Consider the following 23,595-nt stretch of genomic DNA (forward strand, 5'->3'; position numbering starts at 1 on the left):
AAAAAACCCTCTCCAATTTAGGTCTAGAGTATATAAAGTTCCATTCATGTCCGAATGACTATGCACTGTACAGGGGTGTACATGCTGATGCAACCAAGTGTCCTAAGTGTCGACTTTCTCGGTGGAAGTTGACAAAGAAAGGTGAAGAGAGGGTTAATCTTCCAGCCAAAGTCATGTGATATTTTCCAATAATTCCTAGATTTAAACGTATGTTTAAATCTCCTTCCACCGCTGAACTAATGTGTTGGCATGCGCAACAGCGGACACAACATGGTAAAATGCGATATCCAGCCGACTCTCCATCTTGGAAAAATATAGATTATAGGTGGCCATTCTTTGGTAGTGAACCGAGAAACCTTCGCTTGGCTTTATCGGCAGATGGTGTAAACCCGCACAATAATGGCCTATCTAATAGATATAGTTGCTGGCCAGTCATATTGGTGACTTACAATCTTCCTCCCTGGTTATGTATGAAAAGAAAATTTATGATGTTGTCGATATTGGTCCCTGGCCCGCATGAGCCTGGTAATAACATCGACATCTACTTACAACCGATGATTGATGATTTAAAAAAGCTTTGGAAGGAAGGGAAACCAAATGTGTATGACGCGTATAACAAATCATTTTTCACTTTAAAAGCAGTTTTAATGTGGACGATAAATGACTTCCCTGCTTACAGAAATTTATCTGGCTGCGTTAATGAGGGTTATAAGTGTTGTCCAGTTTGTGGAGATGACACCGTAGCTAAATATTTGACTCATAGTAGGAAAATGTGCTACCAAGGGCATCGTCGATATTTGCCTCTACATCATCCTTATAGAAGGCAGAAGGCTGCTTTTAATGGACAACAAGAGTTTGGGCAGCCGTGTCGAACCCTATCTGGAGAAGAAGTGTTAGCAGAGCAAGAACAAATCAAATTTGAATTTGGGAAGAAAATGAAGAAGGCAAAGAAGGTTGAAAGTCCATGGAAGAAAAAGTCAGTATTTTTCGAGTTAGAATACTGGAAATTTCACCATGTTAGGCACTGTATTGATGTCATGCATGTCGAGAAGAATGTATGTGATAGTCTGATTGGCACATTACTAAATATGCGCCATAAGACAAAGGATAGTGCGGCAGCCCGTCGTGATATGATGGAAATGGGCGTTAGATCTGATTTGGCTCCCCAAGTAGGAGTAAAGAAAACCTATTTGCCTCCTTCTCCCTTTACTTTGTCAAAGGCAGAAAAAAGGACTTTCTTGTCATCATTAATGTCGATGAAACTTCCATACGGACATGCATTGAACATAAAAAATTGTGTTTCCATGCCTGATTTGAATATTTACGGGCTGAAATCACATGATTGCCACATTCTTTTCCAACAATTACTCCCGGTTGCAATACGCTCCGTTCTTCCGAAGCATGTTAGGGTCACAATTATTAGATTGTGTTTCTTTTTTAATGCTTTGTGCAACAAAGTAGTAGACGTGTCAAAACTGGATAAGCTGCAGTCAGATGTTATACTAACCTTGTGCGATCAAGAAAAGGTTTTCCATGCGTCATTTTTTGATGTAATGGTACATATAGTAGTCCACTTGGTCCAGGAACTACGCTTATGTGGACCAGTATTTTATAGGTGGATGTATGCGTTTGAATGGTTTAATAAAGTACTAAAGAGTTATGTTCGAAACCGTTATTATCCCGAAGGTTGTATGGCAGAGCGTTACCTTGGAGAAGAGTCCGTAGAATTCTGCACCGAGTTTCTTAGTCAGAATTACTCCACTGCCGGTCTTCCAAAGGACCAAGATAACAAGATATCAGGTCCATTATCCGCTGTGATAATAAAATCAGTGGAAGAGAATGAGCGAGATGAAGCACATCTACATGTCCTTCTAAACAACGTTGAAGTGTTTCCATATATTCTGTGAGTTTATGCAGTTTGTTGTTTTCAATTCCTCATTATCCAGTAATTAGTCTTGTAATGTGTCTTTAATATATCATTCCATATGCATTTTTCAAAATGCATAAGGAATATCTTGAAGAAATTCACCGAGGGAAAAGGAAAAGCTTACATTGGCTCATGAGAGAGCACACTCGGCTCTTTGCTGATTGGTTTCAAACAAAGTCAGTGTTGTATTAGGTTCTTTGATCTGTAGTGTAATGACGACTATTGGCTATTTAGGATTTAAAATTTCTTATCATATCTGTAGGTGAATGATGAACTAAGGGAGAACAACAAAGGTGTTTCAGATACGATAAGATGGCTCACTGCCAAGCCATCATTTTCAGTACTAACTTATCAAGGTTATCTAGTGAATGGAGTGCGATATTTTACAAAGGAACGAGATGACATACGCGTTGTTCAAAACAGCGGGGTGTCTGTCATTGCTAAAGCGGTCCAGGTTTCTAGTGCCAAGGACTTGAACCCCGTAGAAAGTGATTTGACATTTTACGGTATCATACAAGAGATATGCGAATTAGACTACCATGCATTCAAAGCTCCCTTGTTCCTGTGTAAATGGGCAAGTAATGATAAAGGAATAAGGGTTGATGATCTTGGGTTCACACTTGTGGATTTTAGTCGACAAGGTCACAAAAAAGATAAATATGTTTTTGTTGACCAAGTCAAGAAAGTGTTTTACCTTGAAGATCCCGTTGATGCTACCTGGTCTATTGTTCTGTCCTCCACAACTCGAGACTACCATGAATTGTATAATGAAGATGACTTAGGAGACACGATCATGGAACATCCCCCATTCTGCACTGAAATCCCTGCAACTGATGTCACTACTGATGATGTGTGTAACACCCCCAGATTCGGGGTCGGGAATCCGGGTTGTCACGGTCTTTCTTTCCACAATATCACTTTACTTAATTAATAATAAATACCCTCATGCTGTGACCCCACACTAACACACACCACAACTCGTTATAGTCTCAGAGATGAAATTGAAATAAGTACAAGTCTTTGAATCCACAATTTAAAATTATTACAACCCAAAATGATTACTTGATAAATTTACAGTTAATTGCCATTATCTGCCACAAGTTATAATTATACATAATTTGATTCTCAAAAGTAGATGGTCTAAACTACAATGGATCTACCTCTGCAGCTATAGCAGCTACAATATCAGCGGGAAGACGCGGGACGCTTCCCACGCGCTTGCGCTGGGTCTGCTGGAGTCTGGCCATCTCTCCTAACTGTTGTTGTGTGATGAAGAAATAAAGCAAGAGTGAGCCTTACAGCTCGCAAGATAATATATACAGTGATATCAATAATATAAGTATCTAAAAGGATACTTAATAGCATCTCTATCATATGCAAGTTAATTACTTGCCAGATATAAGTAAAAACAAGGAATGAAGCTACCAGTACTTCACCACACTTATATCATATTAAGTTACTTGAACTACCACTTTTCAAAGTATTATAAGTTTTAAGAAAAACATCCCATAGATGAGACCACAAGTTAAGACTTGAATAGATTCAATCTTTGAAATATTATTGAATAAAAAGTTATGAGATACTTTATTTAGTCCCGATATATATATATATATATATCCACATATATATATATCCCGAAAACATTTCCTGGAACCTCTGTTATGTGAAGTATGAACAGAGTTCGAAACATCCAATGAATTTTTTTGGAAAGGAAAAGAAAACATTTGGCATAAACCCGATATCTTGCTGATCAGGCACAGATACCAATAAGTAACCTTTTCTACTGTAGATGGATGAATTCCTCACCGGTCATCACCCTGGTCATAATTAAGACCTCGCGCTCGACCGTACCCCGGCCCCTCACGCGTTGATGGACTGCCACCCAGCCACTTACACAATATTAGACCGTACCCCGGCCTGTCGCTTATGCCGACTCAATTAGATGGGCTTACTTCCCGAACATTGGGCAAGTAATCAATTCATTTACCAAATCTGCAACCTCGTTGCGAATATAAAATACACCACAGAGCCGGATTCCCCAGGTTTTGAGCGAGTATTTAAATCCCCTTTAAAAAGGAAGATCTTAAATATAAAAATGAGTTTTGGGATCCGCTCTGACTTTTTAAAAATCATTTTGAAGACTCGAAAACACTTTAAAGAGTGTTTGGAGTAAGGCTGATTTAATGAAGTAAATCAGTCCCCAGAATATTAGAAAATATCTGAATATTATTAATTAAATAATATTCCCATAAAGAATAATCTTTATCAAAATAATTGAAGTAGAAGTATTAAAATTTACACTTGAAACGAGTATTAAATAACCAAAGATATACTTATATGAAAGTATTATCTTTATTTGAATAATCGAAAATAAGTTTGATTATTTACACCTTATTCTTTAATAAAATAAAGAATATACCTCAGCAAATAATCGGAGTCATAGATCCTCAAATGAATATTCAAATAATATTCAATAAATAAAATAAGCTGAGTCATAATACCTCGAATGAATATTATAAATAATATTCATTAAATAAAATAAAGGAGTCATACATCCTCAAATGAATATTCAAATAATATTCAATAAATAATATAAAAGAGTCATAAGTCCTCGAATGAATATTCAAGATAATATTCAAATAATAAAATAAACTGAGTCATAAACCCTCGAATGAATACTCAAATTAATATTCAATTAAGTAAAATAAAGGTATCGAATAAACCTTATTCGATCCATAGTTTTAAAAACTATATCCATATATATAAATATATATATATATATATAATCTACTCGGGAACATCGACTCCCGGTTTAGAAATATGTTCACCTTTTATCCCCTATACTAAGGGTATACGCAACTACTTGCTTATTTCTAGCATAGGTATTATGCAACTATAAGCATTGAAATCAACAGATAGATAACCAGATTACGAAACAGACATGCATATATACCATATCAGCATGCTCCAATATATCGCAAAATTTGCTAATAACAATCATGCACTATCACAAGATAATGCATATACATATATTTACATCACAACAACAGTATATCGGGTAGAAAACTTGCCTGAGCGACTTGGGGGTGAGAAAGGCTCGGGACGAGTCTGATAACCTATAAACAACAAGTAAGTTGGAATTAAACCAAAATCACTTGTAAATCTATGCTTTAACTAACTTAGACTCTAATGCTAGTTTTGCGCTCACCGATTCGCTTAAGTCACTCGGGTACCCTCGGCTCCACCATTTTTAATAATTTAACCTTTACGAGTTTTAAAGCGATTCCTTCGCGAATGACTTACCAACTGCCTAACACACTTACCATAAATGTTTCATACATTAATTAACCCTTTTTGGTCTTTAACCTATGTTTCAAAGTGAGGCGAGGGAAAAAGTTTCGTTCGCGAAATGCCGTTACTTGAAACGGTCGTTTCTCCTAAACCGTAAATCGGAATCGGACGAACTACATATCAAAACGAAGCTCGTAACATGAGCTATCTAAACATGGCAGTGGTCACAATTTAGTAGGGGGTTCTCGGGTCCTAATGCTATGCACAAAAACAGTCCAAAGAAAATCGGACATTACGACGGCTATGTTTACGCGATTTCCCATTTTTAAACTATCCACAATCAACACAAACCATCCTCAAATCCAACACACAACAAACACCCATCCTTATCACATCATAACAATCCCAACCAATTCAATTTTAATCAATCATACATATGCTTAAACTTTACTTTAATCATACTTAAGTTTCTTTAAATCAAAACCACAAAATTACCATCTCATTTCACTACCATACCAAACCTCAAACTCTAATCATATCAACAAGATACCATAACATCCTACTCATCAAAATCACCTTATAACATATAAGAACCTAGGGTTTGAAAATGGTATACCTTCCTTGAAGTGGTGGGTTGAGCTAGGAAGCCTTAAGAAGCTTGGAGAAGCCTTAGGTAAGCTTGGATCTTCAAGAAAACAAGAAAAGTTCAAGTTAAAAAAACTTGAAAACACTATTCATTGTCTTCTTCATTGTTTAAATGAAGAAGCTAGAGAAAGAATTAATGGCTCAAACTCATGATATAGCCATTACTAAGCATAAGGATGGTTAGGGAATTTTCTTACCAATTAAGGATGCTTTGATCTTGATTTTGGAAATTCTAAGTCTTGAAAAATGCAAAAAGCCGAGAGCTAAAAGATGAAGAACAAGGCCTTGGTTGATTTTTGATTTTTTGATGAAATGATTTGCTAGTTGGTTGACTTGGTTTTGTATTTGATTTAGCAAATTACCACCTTGCCCTTGAATTTGTGTGGTCCTTAATCAACCACACCTCCCTTCTTCCATGTCATGCTTACCTCATCCACATGATGTCATCCTTCCTTCCTTGTCTTCTTTTTATTGGTGGGATGACATCATTCCTACTAATCCCTTTTGATTAACTTCCTAATCGTTTGCCTAATGACCGCTGATCTGTTATGCGGTTCGCTTAACTTTCGTTCTCGTTTATCGTTTGAAGGATCATACCCGGGATCTTATTACTTAGGTTCCCTTGACCTTTCTCAATACATTATATTCCTTTTTATGATCCTCTATTATAATCCTTTAATTTAAATCCTTTTTATCCTGTTACCTTATACTCAATTCTCTCCGTACCTTGTGGATTTCCGGGAAAAACCAAAGTGTTCGGAATTGGATTCTGACGATCTTTACATACACTTATATACTTCATAGAGTACTAATAATATCCCAGAATATCCATAACAGAATCCCTACATAGTGTGGCGCGAAAAGTTTTCTCATTCAGCTAAAACACTATTCATAAGGGTTACAAAAAGTTGAAAATTTTGGGGTTATTACAGTCTCCCCTCCTTAAAAGGATTCCGTCCCGGAATCAAACAGAAAACAAATGGGGGTACTTTTCTAGCATTGCGCTCTCTAGTTCCCAAGTCGATTCTTCCACATTATGATTCTGCCATAGTACTCTGACTAGCTTGATCACCTTGTTCCGAAGCACCTGCTCCTTCTTATCTATAATCCTTACTGGCTCCTCCACGTAAGTTAGATCTGGCTGCATATCCACCTGCTCGTACTCCACTATGTGCCTGGCATCCCGATGATACCTCCTTAGCATTGACACATGGAACACATTATGAACTTGTTGCAAATTAGGGGGTAGGGCTAGCTCGTAAGCTAACTTCCCAATCCGTCTTAATATCTCAAAGGGTCCAATGTATCTTGGGCTTAGTTTTCCCTTCTTTCCGAACCTCATTAATCCCTTCCAAGGGGATACTTTCAACAGTACTAAGTCCCCTACTTCATATTCCTTGTCCTTTCGGGCTAGGTCTGCATATTTCTTTTGTCTGTCTTGGGCTGCTACAAGTCGCCCTCTGATAAGATCCACTATATCTTTGGTCCTTTGGACCACTTCGGGTCCGAGCATCTTCCGCTCTCCTACTTCATCCCAGTATAAGGGAGATCAACACCTTCTTCCGTACAGGGCCTCATAAGGCGGCATTCCGATGCTAGCATGAAAGCTATTGTTATAAGAAAACTCGATCAACGGCAAGTGATCATCCCAACTTCCTTTAAGGTCTATTGCACAGACTCTCAACATATCCTCTAGTGTCTGGATGGTCCTTTCACTCTGCCCATCTGTCTGGGGATGATACGCGGTACTCATATTTAACTTGGTCCCCGCACATTCCTGAAAGCTCCTCCAAAATCTGGAGTTAAACCTAGGGTCTCGGTCTGAGACAATGGACGCTGGGACTCCATGTCGCGTCACTATTTCCTTAAGGTAAATGTCCACCAGTCTATCGACTGTGTATCTCTCATTGATAGGAATGAAATGAGCTGACTTTGAGGTCGGTCTATAATTACCCAAATGGCATCGTGATTGGCTTTTGTCCTTGGCAAGCCTACAACAAAATCCATCGCTATCTGTTCCCATTTCCATTCGGGAATCTCCAGGGGTCGCAAAAGTCCACTGGGTCTCTGGTGCTCTGCCTTTACTCTTTGGCAAGTCAAACACTTGTTTACCCATTCTGCTACGTCCCTCTTCATGTTGGGCCACCAGTAATATTCCTTCAAATCCCTATACATCTTGGTACTTCCTGGGTGAATGGAATACCTTGAACTATGGCTTTCATCCAAAATCTCATCTTTAAGTTCTTGAACATTCGGAACCCAAATTCGGTAGGAGTACCTCATTATCCCTTTATCATCTTTCTCAGTATGGATCTCTTCTCCAGTCATTGACTCTCTGTCTTCATTCATTGTTTTCTCCTGGCACAATCTGATCTTTTCCAATAATTCTGGCTGCATTGAGATCTCGAAAAGCTTTTCAGTTCCGGTTCCGGTTACCTTTACCTCTATTTCCATTCTCTCAAAATCCCTTATCAATTCTTCCGAAGTCGTTAACATTCTGAGTCTTTCCTTTCTACTAAGGGCATCAGCCACCACATTGGCTTTCCCTGGATGATAGAGAATCTCACAATCGTAGTCCTTGATTAATTCTAACCATCTCCTCTGGCGCATGTTGAGCTCTTTCTGCGTAAATATGTACTTGAGGCTCTTATGGTCTGTGAAAATCTCGCACTTCTCTCCATACAAGTAGTGCCTCCAAATTTTTAAAGCAAATACTATTGCTGCGAGCTCAAGGTCATGAGTAGGATATCTAACCTCGTATTCCTTCAATTGTCTTGACGCATACGCAATAACTTTTCCGTGCTGCATAAGCACACATCCTAATCCTTTGTGCGACGCGTCACTATATATCACAAAATCTCCTTTTCCATCCGGCAATGCCAATACCGGAGCCGTTATCAACCTTTTCTTTAATTCCTGAAAACTGTTCTCGCATTTCTCCGTCCATTCAAACTTCTCTGTCTTACGAGTAAGTCGTGTCAAAGGGGCTGCGATCTTCGCAAAGTCCTGTACAAATCTACGATAGTAGCCGGCCAATCCTATGAAACTTCTTACCTCTGTGGGTGTGGTTGGCCTTTCCCAATTTGAGACCGCCTCTATCTTGGAGGGGTCGACCAATACTCCTTCTTTATTGATCACATGTCCTAAAAACTGTACTTCCTTCCGCCAGAATTCACATTTCGAGAATTTGGCATATAACTGCTCCTCTCTGAGTATTCCTAGAGCTATCCTCAAATGCTCTGCATGTTCTGCCTCAGTCCTTGAATAGATCAAAATATCATCGATAAAAACTATCACACACTTGTCCAAGTACTTCTTAAATACTCTATTCATTAAATCCATGAAAGCTGCTGGGGCATTGGTTAATCCAAAGGACATTACCAAGAACTCATAATGCCCATACCTGGTACGGAACGCTGTCTTGGAAATATCTTCGGGTTTAATCTTTAGTTGGTGATATCCAGTTCTCAGGTCAATCTTGGAAAAATAAACAGCACCCTTTAGCTGGTCGAACAGATCGTCTATTCTAGGTAATGGGTACCTGTTCTTTATGGTTAGCTTGTTCAACTCTCGATAGTCTATGCACAACCTCATGCTCCCATCTTTCTTCTTAACAAATAAAACTGGTGCTCCCCACGGAGACACACTGGGTCTTATCATACCCTTATCCAAGAGTTCCTGCAATTGGATAGCTAATTCTTTCATTTCTAACGGGGCTAACCGGTAAGGTGCTTTTGAAACTGGCGCCGTCCCTGGGGCCAACTCAATAGCGAACTCAATCACTCTATCGGGTGGTAATCCCGGAAGGTCTTGGGGGAATACATCTTCAAATTCATTGACTACTGGAATATCTTGTAAGTTGGGCACCTCCTTCTGTGTGTCCACCACATAGGCTAGGTAGGCCTCACTTCCTTTTCGTAGCATCCTTTTGGCCTGAGCCATAGTCAAAAATTTCTGCGTCTGCCTCTTTCCTCTAAATATAACTTCTTTCTTCCCGGGGATATTTAACTTAACTTTCTTCCCTTTACAGTCTATCTGAGCATTGTTGCTAGATAGCCAGTCCATTCCCAAAATCACATCAAACTCCCCTAATTTAAAAGGAATCAGATCAACACTGAAAGATTGCTCCCCTATGCCTATCTCGCAGGCGGGGTGAATCTGGTTAACAGGAATAATTTCATGATTGGCTATTTCCACTTGTAAGGGTTCTATCAAAGGTTTAGCCTTAAGTCTTAACTTACGAGCAAAGTCCTTAGATATAAAAGATTTAGTTGCTCCCGAATCAAATAAAACAATTGCACTGACTGAATTTAGAGAAAGGGTACCTGCTATCACATCTGAATCTTTCATAGCATCCCGGACTGTCATGTTGAAAGTCCTCGCAGTAGGTGGCTTATTAGAAGCAGCCCTGCTTGCTCCCGAAGCTGCTGGTTTGCTCATTGGGCAATCCTTCTTCCAATGACCTGGGCGTCCACACTGATGACAATTGGTGGTTGGAACGACGGCAGGGGTTGATGATGGGCACTTATTTGCATAGTGGCCCTCCCGACCGCACTTAAAACAGGTTACTGGCCTTCCTCTACACTCCCCAGTGTGATTCCTTCCACATATGTTACAGGCTGGCAATGGGGGTCGAGATTGGTTGAAATAGGACATTCTTGACTTCTGGCCGCCCTGGCTCACATTCACACTCATTGGCCGCTTAAACCCAGTGTTCCTTCCTGGTAGGGACACTGCTCCTCGATTAAATCTAGTTGGGAAGCTCCTTCCTGCGGAACCTCCACCCATGCTCATACTTTTCCTCTTTATTCCTTTCTCCTCTCTTTCCTTCTGTATCTGTTCACTTCCAACTTCTACAATCGTTGCCTTTTGCACCAGAGTGGCATAGTCCGTAAGCTCAAGGATTGCCACCCTATTCTGAATCCATGGTTTCAGTCCCTGCTGAAACCTCCTAGCTTTCTTTTCCTCGGTGCTCACAAACTCCGGCACAAACCTTGATAACTCAGTAAATTTCGCTTCGTACTCTGCTACAGACAAGTTATTCTGCTTTAGCTCTAAGAACTTGAGCTCCATCTGGTTTTCCATAAACCTCGGGAAATACTTCCCTAGAAACAACTGACTAAATCTCTCCCAGGTTATTATAGCATCTGTCTCCATGTTTTTCTTGGCCTCCCACCAGTAGTTAGCTTCTCCTTTCAGAAGGTAGGTAGCAAATACAGTTTTCTGTGCCTCATCGATACTCAAAATCTCAAAAGATTTATCCATTTCCTTTAACCATGCCCTTGCCTCAACTGGGTCGGCTGATCCGTGGAACTCAGGGGGCTTAAGGGACTTAAAAGCCCTGAAAGAGTTTGCCACTGCATTGTTATTTCCTTGAGGGGGTGGGTTGGGTTGACGTTCCAAATTCTGTCTTAGGAGTTGCATAAACTGATCCATGGGATCCATGCCTGGGTTTGGTACTGGTTGCTCAACCTCGGTTTCTCCTTCTTCAGCCTCTATCTCAAATCCCTCAACATCATATGTTTCCTCTTCTTCTTCATACAGGGAGTCATCCTGTTCCACATAATCCTCATCTTCCTCTTCACTGTGTTCTTGGTTTCTATTGTCCTGATTATGGCTTCCCTGGTCCTTAGACCCAGGGTTCGCCCTAGTTCCAATCTTTCTTGGCGGCATGATTCTGATAATAATAAAAACAATTATTGAGAAAATTCAACGTTAGGTCACAATCATATACAACATTGTGCCTTGCACCGCTCTTACAATGGGGAGAACGTATAACGCAGTTCTATTATTTTAAGAAAGTTCTAATACGAAGTGCAGTAATAATAATAATAAAACAGTGATCACGTCACTAAGGAACTGAACCGAAAGGAAACAAATATATACATAATGCGAGAATACATAGTTTAATCTGGTCAAAAGTACAACAGTGCTACAGTCATCTGTCCCAAAAGTGATACACAAGAGTCTATCTGTCTAGTCAGAAAAAGGGATGCTATATACAAGTCAACTATCCCGGAAAATTGGCTCTTACTAAGGCCTCGGCTAACTAGACAACTAGACTATTCCATCATCAATCCTGAATCACACACCGGAACGGGTCAGCTCCCAAACCCTTTCCATCGCACGACGGAAGATATAGTCGGCCTGCCGCCTGGAGATCCTACCATGCCTGTCCCCCTGGAGAGATCTGAGTCTCGCTCGGGACGTGAGCTCTATCCCCGTAAGCTCCCTCCTCAAGGATCGGGGTATAGAAGCCCTGGTCTCATAAGCTCGGGTACGCCTACCCGCTCTCTCTGCATCCAACTCCCTCCTGGCCTCATCCAGTCGGGCCTCGGCAACAGCCACTCGGGTCCTCAAAACATCCTGAACATATCCATGAGCTAACGAAGACTGCCTCTGGGCAGGGTCAAGGGGTGGTGAATCCGGAGCCGCTGAGGGTGCCTCCTCGGTCTGCCTAGGCTCGGAAGTATGGGTCTCTGAGCTGTCATCATCAGGAATCCAAGATAGTGGTGGAGGGGTAGGGGCTCTGACCACCGGAAGTGTGGGTAAAGGGATACCATCATACACTACCATAGGTCCAACACACTCCTCAGCTACTGGGACCTCATCCGGGTCCTCCTCATCTGGAATAGCAATAACCTCTGTCTCTGACTCCTCTGAGGGGTCCTCCTCATCTGAAACAGCAATGACCTCCGTCTCAGGCTCCTCTGGGGGGTCCTCCTCATCCTCCTCCATCTCAGGCTCCTCCTGATCCTCAACATCTAACAATGCCTCATCATGCTCACGCTCGTACATCTCAGGGTCCTCCATCTCAGGCGCCTACACATTAAACGAGCTAAGTTACTATCATGATACTTATAAGGGTTCCCGTAAGGGTTTTAGCTGTCAGTACTACTTTAAGTAGTCCGACCATGAACTTGGCAAGAGTTCTTATTATCTTTGTGAGTTTATTATTTTATCGTCGCATCATCTCTGAGATTTATAACGCTTGGCTCTGATACCATTTCTGTAACACCCCCAGATTCGGGGTCGGGAATCCGGGTTGTCACGGTCTTTCTTTCCACAATATCACTTTACTTAATTAATAATAAATACCCTCATGCTGTGACCCCACACTAACACACACCACAACTCGTTATAGTCTCAGAGATGAAATTGAAATAAGTACAAGTCTTTGAATCCACAATTTAAAATTATTACAACCCAAAATGATTACTTGATAAATTTACAGTTAATTGCCATTATCTGCCACAAGTTATAATTATACATAATTTGATTCTCAAAAGTAGATGGTCTAAACTACAATGGATCTACCTCTGCAGCTATAGCAGCTACAATATCAGCGGGAAGACGCGGGACGCTTCCCACGCGCTTGCGCTGGGTCTGCTGGAGTCTGGCCATCTCTCCTAACTGTTGTTGTGTGATGAAGAAATAAAGCAAGAGTGAGCCTTACAGCTCGCAAGATAATATATACAGTGATATCAATAATATAAGTATCTAAAAGGATACTTAATAGCATCTCTATCATATGCAAGTTAATTACTTGCCAGATATAAGTAAAAACAAGGAATGAAGCTACCAGTACTTCACCACACTTATATCATATTAAGTTACTTGAACTACCACTTTTCAAAGTATTATAAGTTTTAAGAAAAACATCCCATAGATGAGACCACAAGTTAAGACTTGAATAGATTCAATCTTTGAAATATTATTGAATAAAAAGTTATGAGATACTTTATTTAGTCCCGATATATATATATATATCCACATATATATATATCCCGAAAACATTTCCTGGAACCTCTGTTATGTGAAGTATGAACAGAGTTCGAAACATCCAATGAATTTTTTTGGAAAGGAAAAGAAAACATTTGGCATAAACCCGATATCTTGCTGATCAGGCACAGATACCAATAAGTAACCTTTTCTACTGTAGATGGATGAATTCCTCACCGGTCATCACCCTGGTCATAATTAAGACCTCGCGCTCGACCGTACCCCGGCCCCTCACGCGTTGATGGACTGCCACCCAGCCACTTACACAATATTAGACCGTACCCCGGCCTGTCGCTTATGCCGACTCAATTAGATGGGCTTACTTCCCGAACATTGGGCAAGTAATCAATTCATTTACCAAATCTGCAACCTCGTTGCGAATATAAAATACACCACAGAGCCGGATTCCCCAGGTTTTGAGCGAGTATTTAAATCCCCTTTAAAAAGGAAGATCTTAAATATAAAAATGAGTTTTGGGATCCGCTCTGACTTTTTAAAAATCATTTTGAAGACTCGAAAACACTTTAAAGAGTGTTTGGAGTAAGGCTGATTTAATGAAGTAAATCAGTCCCCAGAATATTAGAAAATATCTGAATATTATTAATTAAATAATATTCCCATAAAGAATAATCTTTATCAAAATAATTGAAGTAGAAGTATTAAAATTTACACTTGAAACGAGTATTAAATAACCAAAGATATACTTATATGAAAGTATTATCTTTATTTGAATAATCGAAAATAAGTTTGATTATTTACACCTTATTCTTTAATAAAATAAAGAATATACCTCAGCAAATAATCGGAGTCATAGATCCTCAAATGAATATTCAAATAATATTCAATAAATAAAATAAGCTGAGTCATAATACCTCGAATGAATATTATAAATAATATTCATTAAATAAAATAAAGGAGTCATACATCCTCAAATGAATATTCAAATAATATTCAATAAATAATATAAAAGAGTCATAAGTCCTCGAATGAATATTCAAGATAATATTCAAATAATAAAATAAACTGAGTCATAAACCCTCGAATGAATACTCAAATTAATATTCAATTAAGTAAAATAAAGGTATCGAATAAACCTTATTCGATCCATAGTTTTAAAAACTATATCCATATATATAAATATATATATATATATATAATCTACTCGGGAACATCGACTCCCGGTTTAGAAATATGTTCACCTTTTATCCCCTATACTAAGGGTATACGCAACTACTTGCTTATTTCTAGCATAGGTATTATGCAACTATAAGCATTGAAATCAACAGATAGATAACCAGATTACGAAACAGACATGCATATATACCATATCAGCATGCTCCAATATATCGCAAAATTTGCTAATAACAATCATGCACTATCACAAGATAATGCATATACATATATTTACATCACAACAACAGTATATCGGGTAGAAAACTTGCCTGAGCGACTTGGGGGTGAGAAAGGCTCGGGACGAGTCTGATAACCTATAAACAACAAGTAAGTTGGAATTAAACCAAAATCACTTGTAAATCTATGCTTTAACTAACTTAGACTCTAATGCTAGTTTTGCGCTCACCGATTCGCTTAAGTCACTCGGGTACCCTCGGCTCCACCATTTTTAATAATTTAACCTTTACGAGTTTTAAAGCGATTCCTTCGCGAATGACTTACCAACTGCCTAACACACTTACCATAAATGTTTCATACATTAATTAACCCTTTTTGGTCTTTAACCTATGTTTCAAAGTGAGGCGAGGGAAAAAGTTTCGTTCGCGAAATGCCGTTACTTGAAACGGTCGTTTCTCCTAAACCGTAAATCGGAATCGGACGAACTACATATCAAAACGAAGCTCGTAACATGAGCTATCTAAACATGGCAGTGGTCACAATTTAGTAGGGGGTTCTCGGGTCCTAATGCTATGCACAAAAACAGTCCAAAGAAAATCGGACATTACGACGGCTATGTTTACGCGATTTCCCATTTTTAAACTATCCACAATCAACACAAACCATCCTCAAATCCAACACACAACAAACACCCATCCTTATCACATCATAACAATCCCAACCAATTCAATTTTAATCAATCATACATATGCTTAAACTTTACTTTAATCATACTTAAGTTTCTTTAAATCAAAACCACAAAATTACCATCTCATTTCACTACCATACCAAACCTCAAACTCTAATCATATCAACAAGATACCATAACATCCTACTCATCAAAATCACCTTATAACATATAAGAACCTAGGGTTTGAAAATGGTATACCTTCCTTGAAGTGGTGGGTTGAGCTAGGAAGCCTTAAGAAGCTTGGAGAAGCCTTAGGTAAGCTTGGATCTTCAAGAAAACAAGAAAAGTTCAAGTTAAAAAAACTTGAAAACACTATTCATTGTCTTCTTCATTGTTTAAATGAAGAAGCTAGAGAAAGAATTAATGGCTCAAACTCATGATATAGCCATTACTAAGCATAAGGATGGTTAGGGAATTTTCTTACCAATTAAGGATGCTTTGATCTTGATTTTGGAAATTCTAAGTCTTGAAAAATGCAAAAAGCCGAGAGCTAAAAGATGAAGAACAAGGCCTTGGTTGATTTTTGATTTTTTGATGAAATGATTTGCTAGTTGGTTGACTTGGTTTTGTATTTGATTTAGCAAATTACCACCTTGCCCTTGAATTTGTGTGGTCCTTAATCAACCACACCTCCCTTCTTCCATGTCATGCTTACCTCATCCACATGATGTCATCCTTCCTTCCTTGTCTTCTTTTTATTGGTGGGATGACATCATTCCTACTAATCCCTTTTGATTAACTTCCTAATCGTTTGCCTAATGACCGCTGATCTGTTATGCGGTTCGCTTAACTTTCGTTCTCGTTTATCGTTTGAAGGATCATACCCGGGATCTTATTACTTAGGTTCCCTTGACCTTTCTCAATACATTATATTCCTTTTTATGATCCTCTATTATAATCCTTTAATTTAAATCCTTTTTATCCTGTTACCTTATACTCAATTCTCTCCGTACCTTGTGGATTTCCGGGAAAAACCAAAGTGTTCGGAATTGGATTCTGACGATCTTTACATACACTTATATACTTCATAGAGTACTAATAATATCCCAGAATATCCATAACAGAATCCCTACATAGTGTGGCGCGAAAAGTTTTCTCATTCAGCTAAAACACTATTCATAAGGGTTACAAAAAGTTGAAAATTTTGGGGTTATTACAATGTGGCTCATACTGCTAGACCTAATATTGAGGGAATTTGGATTAAAAATACTGCTACTAAAACTCCTGCACCTAATGTCGTTACTGACTGATGATGTAGCTTTATGTAAAATATATATCTTAATGGGAATTTGGATGACTGAATGAACCATATATATTTTCCTTTAATTGTGTTATAATGTGTAAAATATATTGTTAAATTTTTTCTTTTGTTTTGCATTGTTATAATCATATAGGTAATTCATCCATAATTACTGATTGATGGCATTATTTTTTCTTTAATTATTTTGCATTATTTAATTGTACTTCTATAAAATGCTTTAGAGTTATTTCGGATGTGATTAATTACTGATTACAGTTTAGGTAAATTATTGTTCTTGTATAGTTGTATTCGTACTTGCTAATTTTACAATTTATTATTTATGCTTGACTGTAATTAATGATGGACTGAAAATATATTGTTCAACTGATGGCTTTATTATTCAATTTAATGCAGACTAAGGGAGCAAAATGGCAAAGAAGCAAAAAGCCAAGAAAGTAATTTTCGAAGAAAATGACGGGAAGAATAACTCTGAAAAGGTTGAGGATGAGATTGTTCATGATGTCAATAGTTCAGAGACTTGTAATGATAAGTTGGTTCAAGTCCCTCCACAATATCAAACTCAAAGTAGTGGTGAAGAAATGATGACCACTTCTGAATCTGCAAAAAAAAGGCTAGGAGGTGCGCGTGGTGTTTCAGCTCTTCACAAAGTAGTGGTGAAGAAAGCTCGGGGAAAGAAATTTAAAGTTAGATACAATGATTTTGGAGTTCCCACCGGAAATACCAGGCCTACTTTACAGTCTTACATAGGAATGCTCGCAAGGACAATGATTCCAATCGACACTGAAAACTGGCCAAAAGTGGATTGTGATCTAAAAGCAAAATTATGGGATGATGTCCAGGTAAATTATATCCCTTGTTGACTTCTTCATTTTATTTAAATTGTAACTGTAAATTATGTGGCTAATTTATATTATGTGGCTCTTTATGACACAATCAAAATTGCCCCAGAAAGTGAGAAGCTTGTGCTACAATCGGCAGGTGAAAAATGGAGGCAGTTTAAAGCTGATTTAACTGCAAAATATGTGATGCCGTTTATTGGAAAAAAGAAGAAATTGATGAAGCCTCCGAAGAAGTATGCGTTTGTTGGTAAAGAACCTTGGAAGAAATTTGTTGCAGAGAGGACGAGCCCCAAATGGCTGGTATGAATATATTCTACTAATAAAATATACAGGATTGCCATTTTACTTGCTAAATGATTAAATAGATTTTGGTTAAATAATATTTATTAATTTTTACTAATTTATTTTGGTGCAGCAACAACGTAAGTTACAAAGCAATAGAGTGGGTAAACGGAAATATCATCACCGCTTGTCAAGGAAGGGGTATATTGGTTTGCGAGAAGAAGAAGTAAGAACCATATCTATTTGGCTTTGCAATTCTAAGTTTTAAGGGAGTTTAAACATTTTCTCTTTTTTAACAGATAAAGAAAGGGAACTTAAAGCGGAAAGAGAAACCTGATCATGCAATTTTTTGGTGGAAGGCTAGGATGCCAAAGAATCCTGATGAGCTTACTAAAGAGCAAGCGGAAATAAATGCGAGAATTGTAAGTGATATTTTTAATACTGCATTCCCTTCAAAGATAATTGCGTCATAAATAATGCACTAATTATTTGCATTTATTTTACAGGCTGAGTTACTTGAAATGAAGGAGAAGGGTGAATTTGTTCCACATGGAACAGAAGATGTGTTGACTACGGCACTTCAGACTCCTGAGCACGCAGGAAGGGTTCGAGGGGTTGGCGGCTTTATCACTCCAATAGCATTCTTCAATTTGTCGAAAGCGAAAAAGACTAAAATTACCAAGGCAGAGTTGTTGGATTAGTTGGAAAGAAATCAGCGGGAGATGGTTGAACTTAAGGCCTTGGTTAATGCTTCGAATGGTCACTCTCCTATGTTCTCTGACAAATCAAGTTATCAAGTACCTGTTAATAAAGAAGGAGCTGCTGATAAGCGGAATGTTGGAGTTGCTGTTAAACCGCTGAGTGTCAAACAGTTGTTGGTAAATGATGAAGACTTTGTTGGTTTTGAACCCTCTCCTCCGAGCGGAAAGAAGGTAAAATATTATTAAGATCTACTAGATATATGCCTACAGACTTGGGATTTATGTAATAAAATTAAATTGATCCCTCACTATAATGTAGGGTCCACAGTCATGTGAGCTTGCACTGGATTGCATAGAGAACAAGGTTGTTTTTGGAACAGTTTTTGATGATCACGAAGAGATGAATGTTTCAGTACACGGAGTGCCTCTAAAGCCCGGACATGTTCGTGTGTCGGTTGACGGACACATCCAGCCAGAGGCGTCAGTTCCAGTGCCCATACCTGGTGAAATTGAGGTTGTACGCCAAACAGTTGGCTCTCACGTAGCATGGCCTCGTGAATTGATCATCTACCCAACTGTGGCGGTATGTTATATAAAAATTATGTCAATATACTCTGAATTGATTGTTGTATTCTATAGTAGTTATGTCAATAATAACCGATTATTCTTGTTTTATTTAATTCTGTGTAGAAAAAGAAAAGGAAGTGTTGCAGGGGCAGTCTAAGTGGAAAGATGAGTTGCAGAAACTTCAAGATGATTATAGAAAAATGAAGCTAAACAAGAATGTGCCAAAGCAGTACAAGGTGTTATACAAACATGCTGCAGTCTTCATGAAAGCCACTAGGGAGTCAATACTGATTCCGTGTGATTCGGACGTGTTTGGGACTGAGAAAATAATTTATATATTGCATGAAAATGTGAAAGCATTGTTGGAGTTCGATATGATTGGCCAAGCTGCAATATCTGCTTATATGGCGTAAGTTAATTTTTTATCGTTACATATTCAATATTCATGTTTTATACGGATATTATAAGTAATGTAATTCACTCCCTGGTAGGCTCTTGCAAAGACTGATTAAGATTGAGAGGAAGAATGATGATGTGGTCTTATATGGATTTTTCGATCCAGGAGCTACATTTACGTTGAACAAATCTTTTCATTCTTATTTTGTTAATCGGTTGAAAGAGAGTAGTCCCTATCGCATGTACTTCATGCCACATAATCATAAGTAAGTATTTTTAATTTAGACATGCTTTTACAAATTAATATATTTAGGTAGTTTTTTTAAAATTTCTGACTTGTGTTTTTCTTTTTTCTTTTTTATAAACATAGTTGCCACTGGATTTTGGTTGTAATTTGGGATGGCGACATTTATATTCTGAACCCTCTACCACATCCAACACATTTTGACGAGTTGGAAAAATCATTAACAGAGTAATATATTTCTGTTTACTATATATAAATATATATAGTAAATATTCTCCCTTTTGAAAAATAATCATGTATATTATTGTTGTTCTGCAATGTAGAGCGATGAAATCCTACAATGCTCAAACTGGAAGGGGAAATAAAGCTCCTCAGATAAAGAATCAACTTGTAAGTTTTTTGTATTTTTTTATCACTTTGTAATTTTAATTAATTTCTGGAGCTAATTCAGATTTTATATTGTAACAGGGATCTCCCAAACAATCAGGAGGGGTTGAATGTGGCTATGTTATAATGTGATACATGAAAGATATCATTGCTGATAAGGAGCTATCTTTTACTACCAAGGTATATATGCAAATCATTTCCGATAGATGGCATGTAGAATTTTTTTGTGTAGTTTTTCAGAACAGATAAATATGAGTTCCATTTTTATTATCAGTTTTTATTATTAGTGATTTCCAGATGGATCTTGTTTTTATTATTAGTAGTGATAGATAACTATTAGTGATAAGGAACTATCTGGTATAGTTTTGGATTAACGAAGAAAATTACGGTTAAATATAGAAAAGGTCCTCTTCTGGTTAAATTATAAATAGTTGGTTCTATTTATATTTAATTATACATATGGCAATTCTGGTTAATAATATTCTGGTTGCTAATTTTTACGTGTGTTTTATAGTGGGCAACCAAAACTCGAAAGTCCTACACAAGGCAGGAGCTGGATGAGGTGCGGATGGAGGTGCTTGAATTTATCCAAGACAAGATATAAAATGATAAGTATCTATATATATAGCTTTCCTCTGAACTATGTGAATTGATATTGTGTTTGCTGGTGGTTGGTGGTTAATTAAGGGATGTTTGGTGACAATTACATCCATCATTCTGATTTATGTTTGGAATTGTCGAAATTTTACAAGTGGTACATATTAACTAGTCAAATATGTTTAGAATGTTGGATGTAATAACTAGAGAATTTGGGTTTTATTGTTTTTAGTTGGGATGTTTATTTTAGACTTGGAATGTAATGTCCGAATTGAGCTCTTGTTGGATTGAATGTTAGTAAATTTGGTATCAATGTATACCTCTATGTTTTTACAAATTTGGTTGGATGTATTGCATATTGTTGGTATTTTTCTGGTTGAAAATGCAATTGGTTCCCTGGGCTATTAATAGTACCAGTATGGCATATGCAATTTACAGTACATTAACATCAGAATGGTAATTTAAAACCGATGTAAAAATGAACAAAAGACATCAAGTGAAACAATATTAAAAGAAAAAGAACTACAAAAACCAATGTCAAATAGTCATTTGACATCGGTTCTGTAAAAAAATCAATGTATTTTAAGCCAAATAACATCGAATTTTCAATAGCTGATGTCTTAAATTTTACAATATTAAAGATTAAACATTGGTTAGAAAAAAACACTGATGTTAAACAAAAGGATTTAACATCACCAAATGAACGAAACCAATGTCTAACCCAGTATTTTACATCGGTTGATAGAAGTACCCGATATTTTATGGACCATTTCACATCGGTCAGACAACATAACCGATGTCTGATCTAGATTTTCACATCGGTTTGTTTGAAAGATTTTAAAAAAAAATGTCTTTTAGAGCTTGTAGGTTTCATGTTTTAATGGATAATTACCACATAATATACTCATATTCACCTAGAAATACTATAATATAAGCTGAAATTTGTTGCAAAGACATCAGAATTATTCTTAAAACCGATGTATAGCACTGTAATAGACATCGGCTGTGAACCGATGTCAAAGGCTGATGACATTTAACATCACACGCGAAGACATCGGTTCAGTTTTTTTTAACATCGGTTCAGAACCGATGTCTGATCCCATATTTCTAGTAGTGTGTTCAATTCATGATGACATCCCTTTTTTGCATAGCTTTTCCCGTAATGAAAACCTTTGTTGTCATCTCCAAAGATTACTGACGGAATAGCTTATGTCAATCATATTTGATTGTGAGGCTCTGTCTTTGATCATATGCCTTGAGTATGAATTACCAAGAATAAATATGAATCAATTAACCTATTATGTCCTGCACTTACAAATGGATTAACAGTTCTTGGTACCCAACTTATTGGTTTGGGTCCAGATGGATTAGAGATATTATTATAAACAAATATAACAACAGCTGCAACCTTATCATGCTAATTCTTATCTTTGACTGACCATTTTTCCTATTTGAATACCCTTGACATATTGTCTCTAGGCTAGGGGAAAATTGGTTCTAACCTTACATAAGGAGGACTAGCAGTCTTTGCCCTATTGTAATCCTAAACATGCTTTTTGTACAATTAATGCAAGTACTAAGAGATGCATTTATGGTATTGAAATAAGCAAGCATTGTATTAATAATACATGGCATTCATTTAGAAACATTACACATAAGAATTAAGCAAGACAGACATGATATGGAACAAACAGAATTAACAAATAAATCACTAATTCTATCTAGTCCAATCTTGTTGATGTATCTCATCTAGCTATCTCAATGCAAATATAAACTAATACATCTTGACAAATAATTCAGATCAAATGGATAAATCACAATAATATAGGATACATAGAGTACGCTTTAACAAAGGTCTTATATGCTGGAAAAACATATACCTCACTAAAGCAATTAATCATGTTCAACAAATATTCAAACACATATTTAAGATCATCTAAAGTAACATGCACAAGTAAATATCAATCCTAGTTACCAGAAAAATAATCTAGTGAACTAGTTCAGCATTATCTATGTGTGATGCTATCATGCTTGTGCGAGTTTTAAACATTTAAACACTAAGATCTTATCATGCATTGAATATTGAGAGCAAAGTATTGCAGTGGTTCAAGAATTTAAAACCTGAGATATGTGAGTTAGACCATCTTCAGATATTTCTGTGAGAGCAAGATATTCATGGTTCTCGTCATCTGATTCATCCCAACTCTTTCCCGTGCACTATAAGTTTTGACTGGTTGCTTCCCTAAGAAAACATTCCACCTTTGTCTCAACTCTTCAACTGAATCCCTACTCATCCTTGTTTGTCAAGCTTCTTGTTCTGTTGTAGCAAAACCCCTGATAGTTACTTGACACATATTGCTTGTCAAACCTGTAGCTATCAAATCTTGTTCATGTCCCAACCTCAGTCTGTAACCACCTCTTGGACTGAATCTGTAAGAATCTCTGCTTCAGAATAGATAGGCTTGATCCTTGGATATAGCTTATGTATTCCTTGTGAATCTGATGCGACTAAACTTCCCTGACAAGTGAAACACTGCTCTGACGTCCAGTCCCTCAAGTAATTCTACCTGTGCTTCTTCTGATTCAGCTATCAGTA

At 37.6% G+C, this 23,595-nt stretch overlaps 1 protein-coding gene across 1 annotated transcript; it reads left to right on the forward strand.

Moving 5' to 3' along the window:
- The first annotated feature begins 209 nt into the window (after nt 1-209).
- LOC141719135 (uncharacterized) lies at nt 210-17,134 on the forward strand. The gene is made up of 3 exons (XM_074521517.1): nt 210-1,886; nt 2,190-2,777; nt 17,120-17,134. Exons 1-3 carry the CDS (start codon nt 210-212, stop codon nt 17,132-17,134), a joined length of 2,280 nt encoding a protein of 759 aa, XP_074377618.1.
- The last annotated feature ends 6,461 nt before the right edge of the window (nt 17,135-23,595 follow it).

Source organism: Apium graveolens, chromosome 4, assembly GCF_009905375.1.
Source record: "Apium graveolens cultivar Ventura chromosome 4, ASM990537v1, whole genome shotgun sequence".
Classification (NCBI taxonomy): domain Eukaryota; kingdom Viridiplantae; phylum Streptophyta; class Magnoliopsida; order Apiales; family Apiaceae; genus Apium; species Apium graveolens.

Coding starts and splice junctions, on each gene's coding strand:
- LOC141719135 (XM_074521517.1), top strand. CDS start 210: ATGTTTAAATCTCCTTCCACCGCTGAACTAATGTGTTGGCATGCGCAA. Junction 1,887..2,189: donor TCCTTCTAAACAACGTTGAA/GTGTTTCCATAT, acceptor TCATATCTGTAG/GTGAATGATGAACTAAGGGA.